This window comes from Cucurbita pepo, chromosome 1 (genome assembly GCF_057944985.1).
Source record: "Cucurbita pepo subsp. pepo isolate OVF chromosome 1, ASM5794498v1, whole genome shotgun sequence".
Classification (NCBI taxonomy): domain Eukaryota; kingdom Viridiplantae; phylum Streptophyta; class Magnoliopsida; order Cucurbitales; family Cucurbitaceae; genus Cucurbita; species Cucurbita pepo.
The window spans coordinates 1,136,199-1,156,071 of NC_141798.1; the positions used below are offsets into that span (position 1 = coordinate 1,136,199).

The following is a 19,873-nucleotide window of genomic DNA, read 5'->3' on the forward strand; positions in this document are numbered from 1 at the left end:
CAAGAATTACACTAAAAAAGCTGATGAACAAGCCCAACAAATGGATCAAACGTATGCTACAAGTTGCAGTTCAAAAGATTAAAGCATCCACAACAATTGTGACCCATTTCAGAGGTCGAAATCTTTGGGGAATTTGAATCTGATATTTTGCAGGCTTGAAGACCTTTCAAGTTCTTGAAATTGGATATTTAAGAATTTGGTCAGAGTTGAGTAGCAAAGACCATCACATCAAAGATGCCATTTTCTATGTTGTTGTCTACAACTTGCACACTGGCTGCATGGCTTAAGCAGCCATCTCCATGAAGCAGTAAACAGACATGTTCTGAAAATTTTCCCTTACTAGTACTGCTATAAGGTTCCAATGGGGACTATAGCTACAATCCGATCAGTCAAAAATTACAATTTCACTTGGTATTAAATTACATCGAGATATCGATATACACCCATTACATTCCTAATAACCACTAGGCTCTCATGAGTTAAAAAGACAACTAATGGGAGAAAATATATGGCACAGCAAAACTAGTACTAATGATTTTTCTGAGGTTCACTTTTGATGAGAAAACTTTTGTACAATATAATGATTAGTTCTACCTCATTTCTTTTCCCTAATCTTTAGTCTTGACTTCACACTGGCTCTCCTGGCAACATCCCATGCCTTCTGTGGGGCATAAATACCAAGCTGTGCAGCAAAAAATGACTCATAGCCAGGTGAATCGAAAGCAAAGCCAGTGTGCTTCGATAACTCCCGCGGGAGTTGAGACATGGCATAGCTTCTTGCCTCTTCCGGTGTAAGATGGTTCTGAACCTCCAACAATCCTACCGCACTTCTACCATCAGGTTCATGCCTATGAATTTCTTGAACTATCTGATAATCATAGGGGAAAAACCATCTCTGAATGCTGTATCCACATAAAAAAAAGGAAAATTGTCAATGAAAAATAATTGAGTCACTATCTTAATCTTGATGCTTTTAATTTACGAATCCAAGAGAAAACAGACCAAGGTTCAACATACGTAGATCTAAAGTCTAAAAACAATTGCCCTATGAGTCTCGACTCTGCATAAAGCTAAATGGGTTGCAGCCCTAAACGATAAACTTACAAAAAAAGAAGTTCAAGAAACAAGAAAATTACGTGATGTTGTCTACCTATAATATCACAAAAGAGTTTGAAGAATGCTTACCCTTGGTAAGCAAAATCACAAAGAAGCGCAACGACAGGGACAAGGAGGACAGCTACGTAAAAATAGAGTGTGCTCATTAAGACATATATGACGAAATATACATTTTCCTGCAGCAAAAGAGTAAATATAAAATGTGAGCATTAGATGAAAAATGTAAAATTAAAATTAAAATTAAAATTGAATAAAAGGGCAACAAGACTAACCTGCCTATCATGTGGTGTCATAAGACCAGAATATAGCAAAATAAACATGAACCATGCTAAAATGCTTCCCCCAACCGTTATGTAATGCCACCTAGTAATTGAATTGCAGATCATAAGCAGCCGCAAATTCACAGTCACTACAATGCATGTGAAAGTCATCGTGCTGATATCCCATAGACCAAACACCTTGCCAGATGCCGATTGACTGCTGGAACTGGAAGCGGTTACAAAATAATAAAAGACTAAAGATTGGTAGACGGAAAAGATGGCCCAAGTTGTTACAACTCTCCACTTGAAAAACACATTTCTTATTCCCTCTCTGTAGAGCTCGGGGTACTTTTTAGATAGGGCCGCACTAACATCCTGAAAAAAAGAATACAAAAAATATAATATTAATTTGTAGGGAGAGTAGAAGGATAGAATTCATCTCAAAGAAACAAAAGAAATCCTCTACGAACTATAGTAATCTCTTCAATAGCAGAGCATTACATGCCATGAGCAAAGTAGTAAGAAAGAATGCACTACCTTGTCAAATAGTCCGACCATTATTACAGGAAGGGCCGTAAATATGACATTATACAATGACTGGAACCAATCATCATAGAATCTTTGACCAGAAAATCCAGTTTGGAAGGTGAACCAAAACTGAGTTAAAGTGAACGTAAGATTCTTGTAAAAGAAGTATGTGACAACCTGCCAGAGAATAAGTACGTTCATAAACATTTAATTGAAATTCTTGTAAAATAAATGTCATAAACAGCAAGTGAATGAGAATACATGCGAGAAATAGTTCAAAAAACGCAACAAAAAAAGAAAAAAAAAGAGTGAACCTTGCAGATTCTAAGATATGACCATCGTCCATGTACAAGAAGTAAATCTGTGAGAAAGCGAAACTGGGCAATAGCAAAATCACTAGCCATCACAGCTTGCATTCCCTCCTGCCCACTTATTCCAATGCCCACATGAGCTGCTTGAATCATACTAACATCATTAGCACCATCACCAATACTAAGTGTTATTTTCTTTGCACCTTTCTTCACCAGACTTGTCACCTGCAAGAGATGACTAAACAGAGTCATTGAAAGTTTTCTTCCACTTAGGAAGAAAAGGAGAGAGAGATGGGGTTTCTCTAACTAACTGGTGGGTCTCTTGTTTAAATTTTTTTAATTTTATAGGCGTTTAATTTTATGTTTTCACAAATCCTACAGAATTGTGTGACCAGACATGAACGAGCATTGAAAAACTAGAAAAATAGAATACTTAAAATTGTAGATGATTACAATGATTTGACTTTAAAATGTTGGAGTATGAACTTTGACCATTGAGCCAACCCATAGTGATTAACTATAACAGTCAAATAGTAACAAGCAGAAGATAACTCTCTGATACATGCATATATTTTTATTAAAAAGTCATTCCTCTTTCTTGTTGCAAGCCTAAGAAACCTAAATAAAAGCAATATACTTCGGTAGATAAGCAGGCATAGTAACATAATAAAAATTAAAATAGAGCATGCCATAGATCGAGTTAATTTCTAAAGGAAGTCTAACCTGCGCTTTCTGCAAAGGAGAAACCCGGCAGCAAACAACCGAACTACAATTCAAGCTCAAATTTAGTAACGTAACTCGCAGACTTGGATCTAATGCATACATCAAACATTTTCCATCTATAACAAGTGCTAATTTTGGTGGAGACATAGATTGTAAACACTGCTGCGCTTCCTCAAGACATTTCTTCAATTCCTTTTTTACTTCTTCTCTAGTAAAACGTGCAAGCTCCACTTGGTCACCCTAACAAAAGATGCATGTATTAGTAGTAATATAGCTGATAACAACATTGATCACGCAAGCATATCACGAAGCTAAAATGCTGGCTGCTTACCCTGTTTTCAACTTCTCTGATTGCATCTGTTTCTGAACTGATAATAAATTGTTTCATTTCATTGTTTATTAAATTGCAAGCTGAAAAAGATAGGAACTAAAGATATATCAAATAGATAAGAACAATATAAGTATCGAATTATTTACTTTTGAGTGTGTTTTATTATATTTACTAAAGATATATATCAAAAGTTAAGAGGGGAGGGGGACTAAGATGAATGGAGTTGTAGCTATTCCCAAAATGCCAACCTACCATAAGCTATATTTATAGCAGTTTCCATCTTGTCTCCCGTTAGCATCCAAATCTTGATACCGGCTCTAGAAAGTGTCTGTATACAGTTTGGTACTCCTTCTTGAAGCTTATCTTCGATAGCAGTACAGCCAATCAAAATAAGGTCTTTCTCTATAAGTTCTGCAACCTGCATTTTTTTTTTTTTTTTTTTTCATAATTTCTACGTGAGAATGTCATATCATCATGGCACAAAATTTGGCTCCATAAGTCGATGAAGAAGGAAGTTCTCCTTTAGAAGAAATTTAACAAGAATTAATTCAATAGTCTACAGACAAATATGAGATCCCAAATCAATTCCATCAACTTTTGAAATCAATGTTCTAACACTAAGGAAGATCGAGGTCTTGCAAACATGAATACTAAAGTTAGTAGTAAGAGCTTTCTTTTCCATTCAATTCATAAAAGTTATAAAGGGTCAATCACCAGGATGGTAGAAATCAGACACATGCACAAATAAACTTTCATGTCATGATACAAAATGAGTAATGCTTACAATACTGACTGGGATAAAATATTAAATTATTCTGATTAGTATAGCAATTGCACTCCTCAATATAGTATTCAAGAATAGAGATGAAATTCTTTTGTAATTATGGTCTTTTGAAGACCTTTCTTTTGTAGCTCTTTGAGTGGGGATGCTGTACCCAGCACCTAGGTTGTTCATTTATTCTTTCCTCTTTTGAACATACATCTCAAGAATAGAGGTAACACACAATTTCCCACAAGGAACAAACAATGGACCAAGCACATGTCCTGACATGAATGGCTTCGACCAGGATTATTTCAAGTAACCTTTCCATAATGGCACCAGAAAAAGAAAATAGAATCATAGTCCTACTTTACTACGGGAATAGAAACCAGCATAATTACTTAACCCACCTCATCCAATTTCTTTTCACGATCTCTTAATGAAGACTTAGCTTGAATGAATTTCTCATTCCAGGTTTCATACATGTCGGGAAGCAAGTCTCTATAAGCAAGACATAGAGTTCTCAAACCGGACGATCCAAATTTCTCCAAGTGTTCCCTCGTTATATTCTTCAGATCATCATTTCCACCAGCCAATCTCTCATATATAACGGTATCAGCACCCTGGTCAGTGCAATGAACCACATATCAATAAATCTGATGACCAGAAAGCTAAATGACAAAATATTAGAGGATTACCTTGCAGTACAAGACAAGCCTACCATCAGAATAACGACACACCACAGACTGACGCTTCCTTACACTGTTATCAACAGAAAATACAATTGACAAATTAATAATGGTTGCATGTAAAATTGTATCGGTTTGAAGTATATTGATAGAGGACTGTATACCAACCTATTGAACTCAAGTACATTGAGAATTTCATAAGAAACATCTAGAATTTTACCCATCTTTTCAACATGAGATTCACGAACATATATTGTAGTAGGTGTACGCCTGAGAAAACAGAGTGGGCAGAAATTACTGACTGATGTTACTGAGACATACAATTAAAAAAATCTACAAGTTCCAGAATCAAAATGAAGAATATATATTCCATAATTGAAGTTAACCATGACAACTAAGCCAAGGGTACATTTTTAGGGCCACAATCAACATGGAAATTTTTTACAAGTACAATCCTTTTCCGATGAATGTAATTGAAGAGGAAGGAAACCTTCCAACCCTCTGCCAAAGCCACATGGGAGTAGACAAAATATCAAATGCATGAGTTTCCACCACCGCATTATAAGACTAGCATAATGGACAGGAGACAGTTCACTGGGATCTGTTGTTATTTTAATAATTATCCCCGACTTCATGAAACATATTCGGACAAATGTGCAAACCTGTAAAAGAAGAAGCCAAAGTTTTTAGCCGCAGTTACCAACGCAGCCTCATCAGGTGATGCTGCTTGATATGTGATCTTTTCAGGGGATTCATCGCCCTCAGGGAGTACAGTATGGCAAATAGCAAGGCATCTGAAAAATTCCTAATAAATAAACAAAACATCACTATTAGTTACTTTTCGTAAGCCATCACACTTGAAAACACGCTATGGCTTGTATCAAGGCTTTAAATACAAACACCACTCTATGGTGTCTCAAATGTTAAGTTGAAGAAGCAAAGTTTAGAATTAAAAAAAAATGTGGTTATTGGTTGGACCATACTCATAACTAACCGTGTACATTATTGTAATTAGATTAAAAATGGTTAACATACCTTACAGAGATCAGAGTTGGGTTCATTTCTCCATGCTCCTCTCATAAGCCTAGCATCATCAAAATTAAATCCCTTTTCCTGTACAGCATTGGCTGATTTGTGCTCCTGCAAAAAAGTACTCACTAAGTTGAACTGGTCCATCAGAGTTCAGATATCATCCTTCATCACTGCATACGTTGTATAGAACACAAACCTCTTCCACTTTCAAGCCATTCTGCTCAGCAATTCCCCTCTCTATTTCAGTGACACCAGTTCCATATATCTCTCCACCGATTGAACACTTAAAGAACTCCATTAGATTCCTGGTAAGAGTACCAGTTTTATCTGAAAAGATGTACTCTACCTGATCAAAAGCCACGATTTTAAAACGACCGAAGTACCATCTTTGAGAAAAAGGTTACAATTTCCATATAGCTTCTAAAATTGGTCGAGTAAATATTTACCTGCCCCAGTTCTTCATTCAGATTGGAAGTTCTAGCCAATGCAGGGGTATTGCTATCAGCATGGAACATATTTAGATCCTTATTGATATATTGTGTCGATTGAATAAATTTTATCATCTGAAAATTGCATTGAGGGGAAAATTAGATCCTCGAGAGATGAATATGTGCATTACTAATGCTAATTGAATGATAGATATTATTACCCACCTCAATGGAAACATAAAGAGAAATAGGAATGATGGTTGAATACAGAGTAATAAGGGTAAACATGGTCAGAATGACAACCTGTTGAAGTCACTATTCAGTATCAACAGAACAAAATATAGGAGGAATAAGAATAGAGACAAAGATTAACCATAACAAGTTACCAGGAATCGGTTGCTAGGGTTAAATTGGTTTTCCCCTCCCTTATCAAGAGCTAAGTAGTAGTACTTTTCGTTTACAAACACGCCACTACAAGTTCCAAAGCACCAGAGAAATAGAGTAAACCATTACCGTCAAAAACTATATAGGAATGCGTAGATAACTTAACAAAATGGATCAAGTTTATCATACCTGCCAATTGCTCCAATCAAACACATGATAAAGAGAGTAGCAAAAAGCGTAAGAATAAGTTTGTCAAGTTTTTTCTCCAGTGTACTTCTTTTGGAGGGAACATTCATAGCATTCATCATAACCTGCATATTTATTAATTCCAAATAGATTTCATAAAATCAGCATAATCTATGTTTGACCAAGAAAAGGACAAAAACCAATAATAAAAAGAGAAAGTAAAGAGATCAGGCAGAGTGAGGTGTTAAAAAGAAGTGCACGCAGAATGGGTTGAAAGGTAATGTTCCTTGTAAAAACCCAGTTTGACTAATCTTCAAGGAGGCTTCACAGAACCCATAACCAACTCCAAGAGACAATAAGTGCCAAATTATTAATTTTTCCACCTAATGGTGGAACACAGAAAATTAGAGGATATCTCCAAAAGATCCAATCTCTTACCACCAGAGCCACCCTCGGTGGGGTACAAACCAGATTAAACATTATAAACAAACTTTGAATGAAAATTTTCATTCACAGGAAAAATGGCCAAGTACATACGAGGGGGCAGATGAGAGGTTCCAAGCTCTCCTACAATCAATTTGACCAACTACTTCCCAAGCTGAGACATGGTATCCCCTTGCTTCACAGTTAAGCTAATTTAGTTGGTACTCCTCCTCAGCATGTTAGGAGTATTATACATATCCCAATGTAAATCCCATCTAAGTAATGACAAAGAAAAGGGGAATAAGTGTCTGGTCTGAACCTATTGAAGAAGAAAATGAAATCAAACCCCAATGCAAAAGCCATCTCTTACAAGGAGCTGACAACGTGAATTCTTATTTTTCCATACACAGTCTAAATCCCCATATGTTTCCTCAAGAGCTTTTATGTTTATGTCCTTCTAGACATCCCAGGATATAAAAATCATTGATTTAAAAAAAAATTTGCTGAACTGTGAAATTTTAAAACTCACAAAATAAACAAGGAAATCAAGATAACTTTTGGCACCTAAACCAAGATGGCATTATTAAAAAAATCCATTAATTGATACAGGATGGCAGACCTTTGTTTCATGGCCTGTAAAAATAACAGCCCCAACAATATATTCCGTGTTCCTGAGACTGCATCCCTGTTTACCATCATATTGAGAAAGCATAAAAGTTAATGAGCTATATAGTTAAACAAATATAGCAAACACTATCGCACTTACCAAGCATAACTAATTAAATCAAGAAAAAAAAACATTAATGAAAACAAAAGTTGCCCTCACAATGGAAAATATGTTTATCACAAAGGTTTTGGGAAAAGAAACCTAGTTAATTGGACCAGAATCAACTTTTTTTAGGGGCGATAAAGGAACACAACAGTAAGAAGCCAAGTTGCAGAATTGAAAGGAAAAAAAAAAAACAATTCGTACTCGCAACAAAAGTTGGTTTGGGCTGAGAGGTAATGTTTGCTTCTGAATAATAACATTGCCAGTGAAAGTGTAGAGTGAATTGTTTGGTTGCTCGCATTGTACTTCACCTGCATTTTGAAGTGGTAAAAAATAATTAATATAATTTATGAATATAAAATGAAAAATAAAGCTAAAGAAATGAAATCGCGCATGGAACCATAAAAGTAACCAAGGAAGTACAATCATGACGTCAATAGTCACAAAACCCACAAGATTACAAAAGATCAATATAGAATGTGAACCTTTAAATTCAGATGCCTTCTCTGGAGTCAAGTAATCCCATGTCTTTTCCAGGGCCTTTCTAATCTTCAAATTTGTCTCCCCATCCAGGTTAGCAGTCTACGAACCAAAAATAAATAAATAAAATTCAAACATTTTGAACTTTCTGGAAGCTGGATTCATCACCATTATTAGATCAGTGCTTATTTAAAATGAACAAAAGGGGGAAAATCTATCCTAATTAAAACTAAAAGGACTTAAATTGGTATTGAGATGAATAAAAGAAGAACCTCAATGTAGCAGACACCATCTGGATTTGTACTAGCAAGGAAAAGAAGATCTGCAGGAAAGAATCCATCTTGCCGAATCTGCATCAATGACATCATCTCAATGGAAGTAAAGTTACAGGTTCCCTTATAGGGCTCAATCTATAGAGAGCGCAAATACTTTATCTCCCTTTCTCAACCACTGACCCGTACGTTGTTTCCTTTGTAGAACCTCCTTTTATAGTGGACTTCTATTTTGTTTTTTGTTTTTTAGGATGAAAATCGAGTTTTCATTGAGATCGAGAAAAAGAAGAATACAAAAGGGTATACAAAACGACTATCCAACAGACGGAGCCAAGTAGACCTAAACTAATTATAGAAAAAAATAATTCAAAAGAATAAAGCATGACGATTAATTATAAAAATTAGAAAATTAAAAAAAAGATGATTTCGTAGAGAACTTTTATTCAAGCTTTCATCAAATTATAAATTTCTATTTTATAAGAATTTCATCAAGATCAGTAGAGTGAAAAAACACTATAGCCCCCCCACTCATACCCACCGTCCACCTTAATCTAATATCTCCTTCATTCATTGACAACCCAAAGCTCTTCATATCCCTCTCTACCTCAAACCTCAAGGCCATACAACATTTGAAGGGTGAACAAGTGAAAGAGGGAGGTAACAGAAACAGAGAGAGATCAGATTAAAAATATTCTAAACTTTGGAAACGCAACATTTTAAAACCTAGTCATAATATAGTATTAAGTATTGATAAAAGATTAAATTTATCATAACCCATCAACTTAAGTTTTTGATAACTAATTGTTAGGTCTTATGCTTAATTTCCAAGGTCACAAGTGTGAAAGGGAATGTTCAAGTATTGATGATATGAAATTAAACGTATCATTACAAATCAACTTAATTTTTGTGTTTGATTAAAAACAAAGGAATCACGTAAATATAAATTAAAGTATCATTGTCCAATCCAAATCATAGAAGGAAACAAACCCCTATCTAATGACAAGCTTGTTCTTCAAATAATAGGTTATTCTTCTTTTTTTTTTTTTTCTTTTTTTTTTTCTTTTTCAAACATTCAAAACTGAGATAGAGAACAGAAAAAATAAACGCTGATGTTAGCCATAAAATAAAACACTTACCCTAACAATGTCCCCAACCTGCAACTTTTTCCAAGGAACGCTCTCCCACTTTTGATCTTGCAGGACATCTACAAGATTATTATTAATTGCCATATCATTCTGGAATCGTTTCTGCATGGCAAGATTAAAATGTTATGATATAAACAAATAAGTTATGCATTCGAAGGACCTTATATATATATTTTTTTTTTCTATATAGAAATTGTCTGATAAAAAATTTCAACGTCAGAATCAAAAAAAATTGCAAGGCTACTATACAGAAAGGCACTCACCCAGTCCTCAAATGCTTCTTTAATGAGAGAAACAAGTAGAACCAGACTTAAAGGGACCACATTTGTGATTGGATGCACAGGACTGCACAATGAGTAATAATTAAAAGGCAATCAGTAAACACTAAACCGGTATTCAATGGCTTGGACCCCGATTTAACACCATAAGTCTCAAATCAAATACATCGATAGATTAAGCAAGAATACAACATAAAAATTTAAAGCAACATTTCAATTTTTTTTCACAATTAACAAGCCCTGAATTATTTTAAAATGTGCAAACAAACAAGGCTTGAAAAGAGTAGAAAACAAGCACAAAGGCTAGATCGAGAAATTCTTTTTCTTCTTTTTCCTTGTATAAGTAACATATTCCATTGAAAAATAAATAAAATGAACAAGGCTTGAAGCCTACAAAAACCGAAGGAGTTACGAAAAAATAATAATAATAAATAAACTTCCCTAATATGCACAATCTAAAGAGTTCAAGTTACAAAAAGGACCATTGAGACATCTTCAAGAGGAAGTAACAATAACAGTGAGCTCAAAGAAAGTTACAATTTCTTTCCCCAAATTGGAAAGTTGTCATATTCCGCACAAGCCACAATTACCATAAGTGGATCTACAAGTGTTTAGCAACAAGATCTTTGCTTTCATCTTTACATGATGACTGCAAGCATTAGGTAAAGAAGTTTTTTATTGTTCTAAGGAAAAACCATCACATACCTTTCAATAAGCAGCTAATAATACCTTTTTTCCTCTCAACCCAATTGGCAAATTTGTTAGATTGTTCTACAAATCTGAATTCCGTTTGAAATATCTGTGGGTTTTTTTTATGGATTTTTCATTATGCTCTCCAATGTACTAAATCATCTGATCAATATCTCATGAATCCCGATGGTGTACCATTCAGAAATTAACAGTTCTAAACTACAATAACCTTATTTCATGTTAACTCCACAAAAATATTAACAACAGTAAGAATAAGCCAAAACAACCAACATGACATCTTCTAGATGAGAAACAATTATTACGAAACAATGTAAAACGCAGTTGGGGGATGCTACCAAATGCAAACACGCCTTTCCATCTATTGACTAACCTGATGGGTGTGGTGGATAAGATTGAGATTGTAAGAAAGTATAGGTTAGCCACACGCCTGAACTGTCGGTTAAAAAAAAAATTACAGAACTCTAATCAGACATGTACTGTTTCAAAAAAAGTGATGGAGTGGCAGGGTTAGATCAATACTAGCAAAAACAAAAAATAACAACAATAACAATGAAAGAAACAGTTTAACATTTTTTAATAATGCCAATTGGAGTGGTTTTTGGTAAATTCCTTTGGTCTGGGTTTGGAGGATGATCATATATCCTTCCTTTTCTTCTGTTCTTTTAGGGCAACCAATTTTTTACTTTCTGGATCAAAAAAATTTACAATAGTGGCAGATACAACGTTAACATTTATACAACAGTAGTAACAATATCTCAACAGTGAAAAAAGACAATAAATTGTAGTACAGTGAAGTTAGTATCAAACCAAATCATTTCATCAAACAAAATATACCCCGGACTAATGTCATATAGGCCTATCTTTTTAACATATTCCAATTCCTCAAGATAATTACAAGATAAATCCAGTAAAGAGCACGCTGTCGCCATTCAATTGCAAAACCTGAAGTTCCTAATAACAACAAATTATAAGATTACCGTTTACAATACACCTTATTCTTGGACCAACGGTATGATAAATAATTGCAACTCCAATTTGTAACAGCAAGAGACTTATTCATTTTATAAAATCATCTACTGGACAGCAATTAAACGAAAAGGCGTGTTGAAGTCGCAAAATGAACAAACAGTGTAGAGACTCGGGACGCTTAAAATTTATTACCTGTTCAAACAATCCTTTCGGAAAGAACGTGAAGAAGTTGTACTTTGTGGTCGAAACTGAATTCCCCTGTAAACAATATCAAATGGACAGCCATTTAAATTCAAGGAAAAGGATAAAAACCAAAAAATCTTGGCTGAAATAAATTGAGAAACAATATATTCGCTCACAACTCACGTTACTCCTTTCTTAAAAACATTCAAGAACCAAAGCCAAGTTACGGGAGTCGTAATAAAACAAATCGAAGTTCGCATTACATCTACATGACAACAAGGACACGATGCCAAGAAATAAATCAACGCAATACTTAGAAAACATCAAACCTTGAATTTGATAAGGAGATTAGCGTCGCGATCATTACAGAAGATGGTGCGATATCCAGGCGCCTGTGGCTGGACTCGGCCGAGTCGAACCGTGTTAGAAGAGGAGGTCCTCTCAGGCATGGCAGAATTGCCACGGCCCAATCTCGAACTCGACGATCCAACCCTATCCCATCCACTCATTTCCTCGCTCCAATTGCACCAAGCTCTCCCGATCCAGCGAAACCAAATCGTTTCTAGGAAAAATAATCAACCAAAACTACGACGACGACAACGATAAGAAGAAGAGCAAGGTTCCCCCCGGGCGGAATCAAAACCGCGTTCCTTAAAACTCCGGTGGTTCAATCGACGGTGAAAAAACGCAGAGAAACAGCGCGCCCTTGAAAATGGAATTTTCGCATTCTCGGTACGCGTAATTTTGTAATATTAGCCCTGTATTTTTCAACTTTCACTTGCCTAGTCACGGCCGCCACGTCAGAACCATCGTGTAGGGTACCGAACTCGTAAAGCGCGTGGGGGTGTACACGGGAGTTGGCGGCTTTTCAACGGTTTTTCCAATAAGAAGAATCTGCAAACCAAGGGAGGTTACGATTAATTAACGGTCTTCGCGACGGCGCGCGTGAGGCTAAATCCTTCTCCTTGGCTTGTATGCGAAGAAGTTTCTGTATTACAGATAACGGGAGCAGTTGGCGGTCTTAACTTTTAACTAATTCGTGATTAAGCACGTTACTTGCGTTGACGTGGTAAGCGCCAGCCGTCTATTTAATAACCAACTAATTTTCTGCCTTTTTTTTTTCTTTTTCCCAATTACAATATTCTGTCAGTTGTAACAAATTCTAATTACCACCCATTCCCACCCACGTTAGGAATATTATTCGAATACCATCGTGTCCTATATAATATTTTATTTTCGTAAACAAACAAATATTAGTTTATTTACAAATATAGCTGTGTTTTTTAAATTTTATAAATATAGCAAAGGAATTAAATATGATTTTAGATTCGAGTCAAGAGATAGATGTATATAAATTAATTACACCCGAGACTAGAAAACCATCATCATCCTCATTCCCACCTTCCATTTTACTTTTTATTCGTGCAAAATTTTCGATTACTTTTGTGGGAACGTAAATCTATGGAGATGAAGGTTTCAATTTTTTTTTTTTTTTTTTTTTTTTTTAGTTTTATAGGGACAATTTTTTTTTTTTAAATATAATTTTTATTAAAAAAATATAATTTATAATATATTTATATATAAAAGTGGAATGAGAGATGGAACGAGGTTGGAGATAGAGACGAAGAATGTAATCTCTACCTTCGGAGAATAATCTCTCTCAGCTTCTTCTATTAAAATAGAGATTTTTTTATTGGTTGGGTCCAAACTTACCGATCAAATGGATATTAAACAGGTATGCTATTTATATTCATTCGAGTTAAGACATAGGTATATTTTTAGGACATATTAACAGTATATCATACGTCAATGGATATTCCTATAACATATTCAACTCTAAAAAAAAAAAAAAAGGAAGAAGGTGTTGGGATGGTTGGGAGTGAGGAATACTATCTCTTGATCAAGGGAGGCTTATAGTGTACCTTGTTCGAAGTTCTCACTGTGGAGATCAATGATTCCTAAGGCAAAATGTTGAAGGGAACCGTAAACAGTTCGGAATCAGTACATATGAGAGTTCAATCCAGATAAGGATTCATATATTCTTACGAGGTTTGTAATCGTTAATCGTCCCATTTAATCTATTTCACTTAATCTCCCCATTTGTTTGGTACGAAAATCGATCCATCATAAACCCTTTTCTGTAAATTCACGACGCTTATCCATATACGTTGGGCGGTAGATGTTGCTACTGAAATTAGAATTAAGCAAATGCACAGACCTGGTGTTTGGGAAACAGGGCAAGGGAAAGGGTAGAAGGATTATTTTGTTTTGAAGGTAAGTGAGTGGAGGAATTTGAAAACATCATGCCAGGGGATGGGGATGGGGTTGGGGATGGGGATGCTCTATTTTTATGCGTTTCTTCTAATTATTCCATCAGATATCTATTTATGCAGTTCATGGTATGTCGTGGAGAATCATGAACTTAAACAGAAGCAATGTCATTTAGTTTATGAATCCCATAGCAAGAGCTTTGTTATTTGCGCGTTTAAATCCAGAAATGCACTTCTGAGATGAATTGCTCAGTGGAAATTAAGGGCAGATTGGAAATCTGATAATGAACAAGATTAAGAACTACATTGTTATGATATTATTTACTCTAGGCTTAAGCCTACATGTCTTTGTTTATAGATTCTAGTTAATATGTTTGATACTTGTGGACATGTTTCCTTTAGTTATATACTTCTAACTGATGTAACCTTATTCATATCTGCTGCAATCTTCTCCACGAATGAAAGGCTACTAAATCTCTATCTTATATTGCCACTCAGCCATCGATTTTCTCTGCCACATCGAGAGCTTGCACTTTTATTTTCATGAGTACATTGTGTTGAGGATTGTTTGAAGGGAGTCACGTTGGTTAATTTAGGGAAAGATGTTGGATTTATAAGTAAGGAATACATCTTCGTTGGTATGAGGCCTTTTGAGAAAGCTCAAAGCAAAGCCATGAGAGCTTATGCTTAAAGTGGACAATATCGTATCATTACACAGATCCGTAATTCTTAACACATTACTTAAACCATGATTTCCATTATGTCACAAGATGCTGACCACTATTTATTACTTCCTAAATACTTTTTGTTTTATCAAGCAAAGATCTAAGGCATTCCCTTTCTGCATTTTTTTTTTATCCTAGCGTGTCATTTATCTGATGAGGTTCTACTGTGCAAACCATATTTTCTAGATAATTAGGACTCACTGTTTTTGTTTAGCATGCATTTTAGGATGTGTTTTTTCATGTAGGTATGCTTCTAGAGCTTATTTTTTTGTTCAACATTTGAGGGTTCTATGAACATGACTAAGATTGGGACATGATTCTATTGCCACTCGCTAGTGCCCTTAAATCTCTCCAATAATATAATATTGACACAATAGGACTTAACACACAAAACATTGATGTTTGCTCCAACCAAAACGTGAAGTCTGGAGATTATGTGATGGAAAGTTCAAGAACCTTATTGTTTTCTTTTTCTAAAAGTATTCGATGGATGAATTTATCATCCAAAGATGTCAAACACATTCTTAATACTGAACCAACCAAATAATAAACTCACAGTTGTTTACGTTGGTGTGATTGTTGCTTCACAGTTCATGTTAATCAGGTGAAAGATTTTCCAAAATTAAGATTTAAAGAGGAAGAACAAGCTGAATAAGCTTTTGATGTTAATAGCTGCCTTTTGATGCTTAAATGGCCATTTATTTATTAGATACATATACAGGGAGTTTGATCTTAAAACCAATCAATACTAACAAGAAAAGTAACTCAATATTTCCAGTGTAGGATCCGTAACATATCCCTCAAGATGGTCTCTCTGTGTTCATCATTCATTGGTCAGATCCCAATTTTTGGACTGAATACTTTTTGATGTTTCATGAGTTCTGATATCATATTAGATGAATGTGGGTTCTATCTTCAAACCATTTAGCCATAAAAGAAGTAACTAATATATCCTACAGAGATTGTGAGTTATCTCTGTTGTGTCCATTTTCTTTTCTATGGTTATATCCAATCATTGGCTTATTTAGGCACTCTAAACCGTACCTCCTGAACAGAATTTTGTTTGGTAGCTTTTGTATATTCTGGATCTCGTTGTCATTGTCAAGATGTAGCCTGCTAGAAGCCAATTTCACACGACTGGCAAGTTGGGGTCCATTCAAGAGCCCATCCTTCAATTCTTTGGGCTGGCCGTCCACCACTCATCAAGAACAGGTCGGCCTTGGATACAGAGGTGAAAAGTTGAACATTTCTTTTTCTTTTTTTTGTCTGAGATGGGCAACTTTTGTATATTCTAAGCAGTTGATTTAGACGTCAGGAGATGGGGACAAAGTTGATTTAGAAGTGGAGCGGTGGTTCAGCCGCCTGGCTGTCATCCAACGAACAAGGTAAAAGCAAGTGAGTCTATGAGGATGGTTGCAGCAGACATGGATTCCTTTCTTGGCTCTCAGGTTTACATTTCTTTCCTTAGAGAACGTTACTGAATTATTATATCTGGATGTTGACACAGAAACTAACACCATTGAAACTAACACCATTGAAACTACTGTTCCTATTTCTAGCTTTGTACTATTAACTTTCCTTTTTCTTGCTTCTTTTGCTGTGCTCTTTCTGACCCAAATGCGCCTTCAATTATCCTCCTGTGTTATTAAAGACATTGGTAGCGTTGTTTCTCGTCTATATGGGTTGTTGTACTTGTGCCAACCCTTGCTTCAACCACACGTGACATTTTCTTTCCCATCTTACAACCCTGCATTTATTGGTCACCTTAAGGCTTCTCCTGGACCCAACTTACAACAAGTTGCATCAAATTATTGATCAACATCTAAATCTTCTACCTTCTACTTTTTCCTATTCAACTCTATCTATGCTATAATTTGTTTACGAGGTTCCACCGCTAACAAATATTGTACTAGAAAGAGGTTTACACACCCTTACAAGGAATACTTTGTTCTCCTCTCTAACCGATGTGGGATCTCACAATCCACCCCTTGGAGGCCCAACGTCCTCGTTGGCATACCGCCCGGTGTCTAACTAACTCTAATATCATTTGTAACAGCTAAAGTTCACCGCTAGCAGATATTGTCATTTTTAAACTAATTGGTATTGGAGCCAGTCACCAGACGTGTGAAGCGTTGGTCGGAGTAGAGCTAGACCCTTTTCATAGTAGATGCGTTTTAAAAACCTTGAGGGAAACTCCAAAAGGGAAAACCCGAAAAGACAATATCTAGTAACAGTGAGCTTGAGCTGTTATAATGTCATTCTATAAATCTTCATTAACTTCATCACAATTTAGTTGGGTGATTCCTTATATTTTCGTCCTCTTCCAAATGCTCTATTTTGAATCTTCAATTTTATTTAAAAAATTACTCGGACGTATGGTTATTAAAATTTTGTACCCGGTTGAGTTGAATGATATGAATTTCGAAACCTTCATTTATTTGTAGGTAGGAAAAAGAATATAAAAAAATAATTTGTAGAAAAAAGGCATGGCCAAAAGACAAGGTTGATTGAGTACCACAATTTTGTTTCTCCCTTTTGACTTATACAAAGATGATCAACAATCCATTCACCAACCATTGGTAAATTGTTTGGAAACACTTTAACTTGTTGGCATCATCAAAATTGGATGTTGACTTTAGGACATTTGGGTTCATCAAATAATCAACACCCTTAATTTTGTTTAGAAAATTTAATCTTTATAAACCCTAAAATCATGGTTTTTTGATTGGCCTTTTGTGATCTTAAAGAGACAAAGGGAAACAAAAGGAAGTAAATCATTTTAAGGCATTGTTTTTATTAGGAGAGTAGGCCCATCTTTGCTCAAGTGGCAAACCCAACTACCACATCAATTCCCTACTACTACCCTTTTCATGCCATTATTGTTCATTTAAAACCTCCCAATCCAGTTGGTTATCGCTAAATTAATAAAAAAATATCATTAAATTTTATATTTTTTCTTTAAAATATTTTTCATTTTTTAATTAAAAAAATACTTTTATATTTAATTTTGGATAGTAACGATAAATATTTTGTTTCAAATATATATCTAAACTTAAAAAAAAAAAAATGAAGGGCATTAATGAATTTTTTTTAAGTTTAAGGATTTTTTTTTTTTTTTTTTTTTTTAAGTTTAAGGGTGTTTTTGAAACAAAATATTGACACTTCCCATTTAAAACTAATCATTTAAATTTTTTAAAATTTAATTGTATTATTAAAACTTTTAAAAATTTAATTGAATTTTCTTTTTAATTTATTGTAGAGTATAAAATACAGTACATGGGTTCAATTATTGAAGAAAAAAAACGTGGCTACATTTAAAGGGCAAAGGAAGTTGGCCCATGGATGGCCGAGTTTTCCCATTTTATTCATTGTATTGCCGGCTACCTGGAGCTGTTAGCCTACGTGCATCTCAAAATTATTATATGTATACTCAATTTTATTTTTAATTATATATATTAATTAAAATATAATTTTAATTATATATATAAAGCCATTATGGTAGTTACATTGAAAAATATCTGATTTGTTGCAAGGTAGGTCACAAATTAGCCAATCCCAACCTACTATACCTACCTACCGTATAATTGACTTAAAAACTGATTTAGAATGATGTTTTAATTATAATAATTTTTCAATAATTTCACGACAACGCTTATTCTTGATACATTATTTTATTTTATTTGGTGTATTTATATCGTTCAAATTATTATTATTATTGGAGGCAGGATTTGAATTTTTATATATATATATATATACTGTTTCTCCTTTGTTATTTTTGGTTGCCACCTTTTGGGTTAGAAGGAAACAAAGATCCCTGAATCTTGCATTAATATGAGTTTTAGTATAGTTTTATACATATATATATATATATATATATATAATATTTATATATTTTGGAATATATGTAGATTTGAGTTTAGAACGACTCATAATTTTTGTCGTTTATTACGAAGTTAAGTTGAAGTGACCATGGAGGTCCACCCTTATAGATTTTAGTTATCGTGTTAAAAATTTAAATGTTTATTTGTCGTTAAACTTTAATAGTTTATACATTATAGAATTGAGTTTTGAATTTACGAATGGAAATTTAGTTTAGTAATATATATATATTTTTTTGTGTCAAAATGACGAGGCGAAGGTTCGACTGATATTAATTACTTAAAAAAATAATTTAAAGTTGTAAAATTTTGGTTAATAATGTTTTTTAGTTTATAGTAATATTTGCATTAAAAAGGTTAAAATGAAATAAGCGCGTGAGGGGGACGTGATGGTAAAAGTGAAGAGTAATAATAATAATAATAATAATTAAAGAGTCTGAAAAAAAGGAAATGTAATGCCCCACTTTCCCTCTCTTTCAGTGACAAATAATTCACACTGTCGTTTTCCTTCTTCCACATTTTCTAAATTCTTTATTTTATTTATTTTTCTTCAGATATTTTATTTTACTTTAGGTGGGAGTAAATATTTAAATCTACCTTAGGTTAAAATTTGAAAAATATTTATATTCGTGGGTTGGGTTATTAGTTTATAAGCAATGGTTTTCACTAATATTCGGGGTTAATTAAAAAAAGTAATTTTTATTTTTGTTGAAATTTCAAAAGTCAAATCACGTGAAAGGGGAATAATTATAATATAAAAGAAATATTAAAAAGAATCACATATTCAAAAAATACATGGATAAAAATGCCCATAAAATGTCAAAAGGAACATCATTTTGTTTTTTTCTCATTTTTCTGCCTTTTTCTTCTACACAAAATTATGCTAATATTTTAAATAATTTAAAAAAAAAAAGTAGAAAATGTCATTTCTTTCAAAATCACAATTTTAGCCTTTTTAATAATAAATTATATTTATTTCAACAGAATAATTACTGATTTTTAAGAATATAAAAACATAGTTT

At 34.1% G+C, this 19,873-nt stretch overlaps 1 protein-coding gene across 3 annotated transcripts; it reads right to left on the bottom strand.

Annotated features, from left to right (window-relative positions):
* Nucleotides 1-318: 318 nt before the first annotated feature.
* LOC111797735 (phospholipid-transporting ATPase 3-like) lies at nucleotides 319-12,721 on the bottom strand. 3 transcript variants are annotated; one of them, XM_087124437.1, is made up of 27 exons: nucleotides 12,308-12,720; nucleotides 11,988-12,053; nucleotides 11,197-11,258; nucleotides 10,101-10,182; nucleotides 9,829-9,939; nucleotides 8,693-8,770; nucleotides 8,426-8,522; nucleotides 8,145-8,251; nucleotides 7,791-7,856; nucleotides 6,752-6,873; nucleotides 6,565-6,649; nucleotides 6,404-6,481; nucleotides 6,197-6,313; nucleotides 5,947-6,096; nucleotides 5,754-5,858; nucleotides 5,381-5,523; nucleotides 4,887-4,988; nucleotides 4,728-4,791; nucleotides 4,440-4,652; nucleotides 3,522-3,687; nucleotides 3,270-3,349; nucleotides 2,939-3,178; nucleotides 2,219-2,440; nucleotides 1,914-2,081; nucleotides 1,389-1,751; nucleotides 1,186-1,292; nucleotides 319-902 (listed from the first exon to the last, which is right to left on the bottom strand). In XM_087124437.1, exons 1-27 carry the CDS (start codon nucleotides 12,485-12,487, stop codon nucleotides 596-598), a joined length of 3,681 nt encoding a protein of 1,226 aa, XP_086980563.1. In that variant the 5' UTR covers nucleotides 12,488-12,720; the 3' UTR covers nucleotides 319-595. The 3 variants fall into 3 exon arrangements, with proteins under 3 accessions (XP_086980563.1, XP_086980565.1, XP_086980567.1); XM_087124439.1 differs by lacking the exon at nucleotides 1,914-2,081 and having other exon boundaries at nucleotides 12,308-12,721; XM_087124441.1 differs by lacking the exon at nucleotides 11,197-11,258 and having other exon boundaries at nucleotides 12,308-12,480.
* Between the last annotated feature and the right edge of the window lie 7,152 nt (nucleotides 12,722-19,873).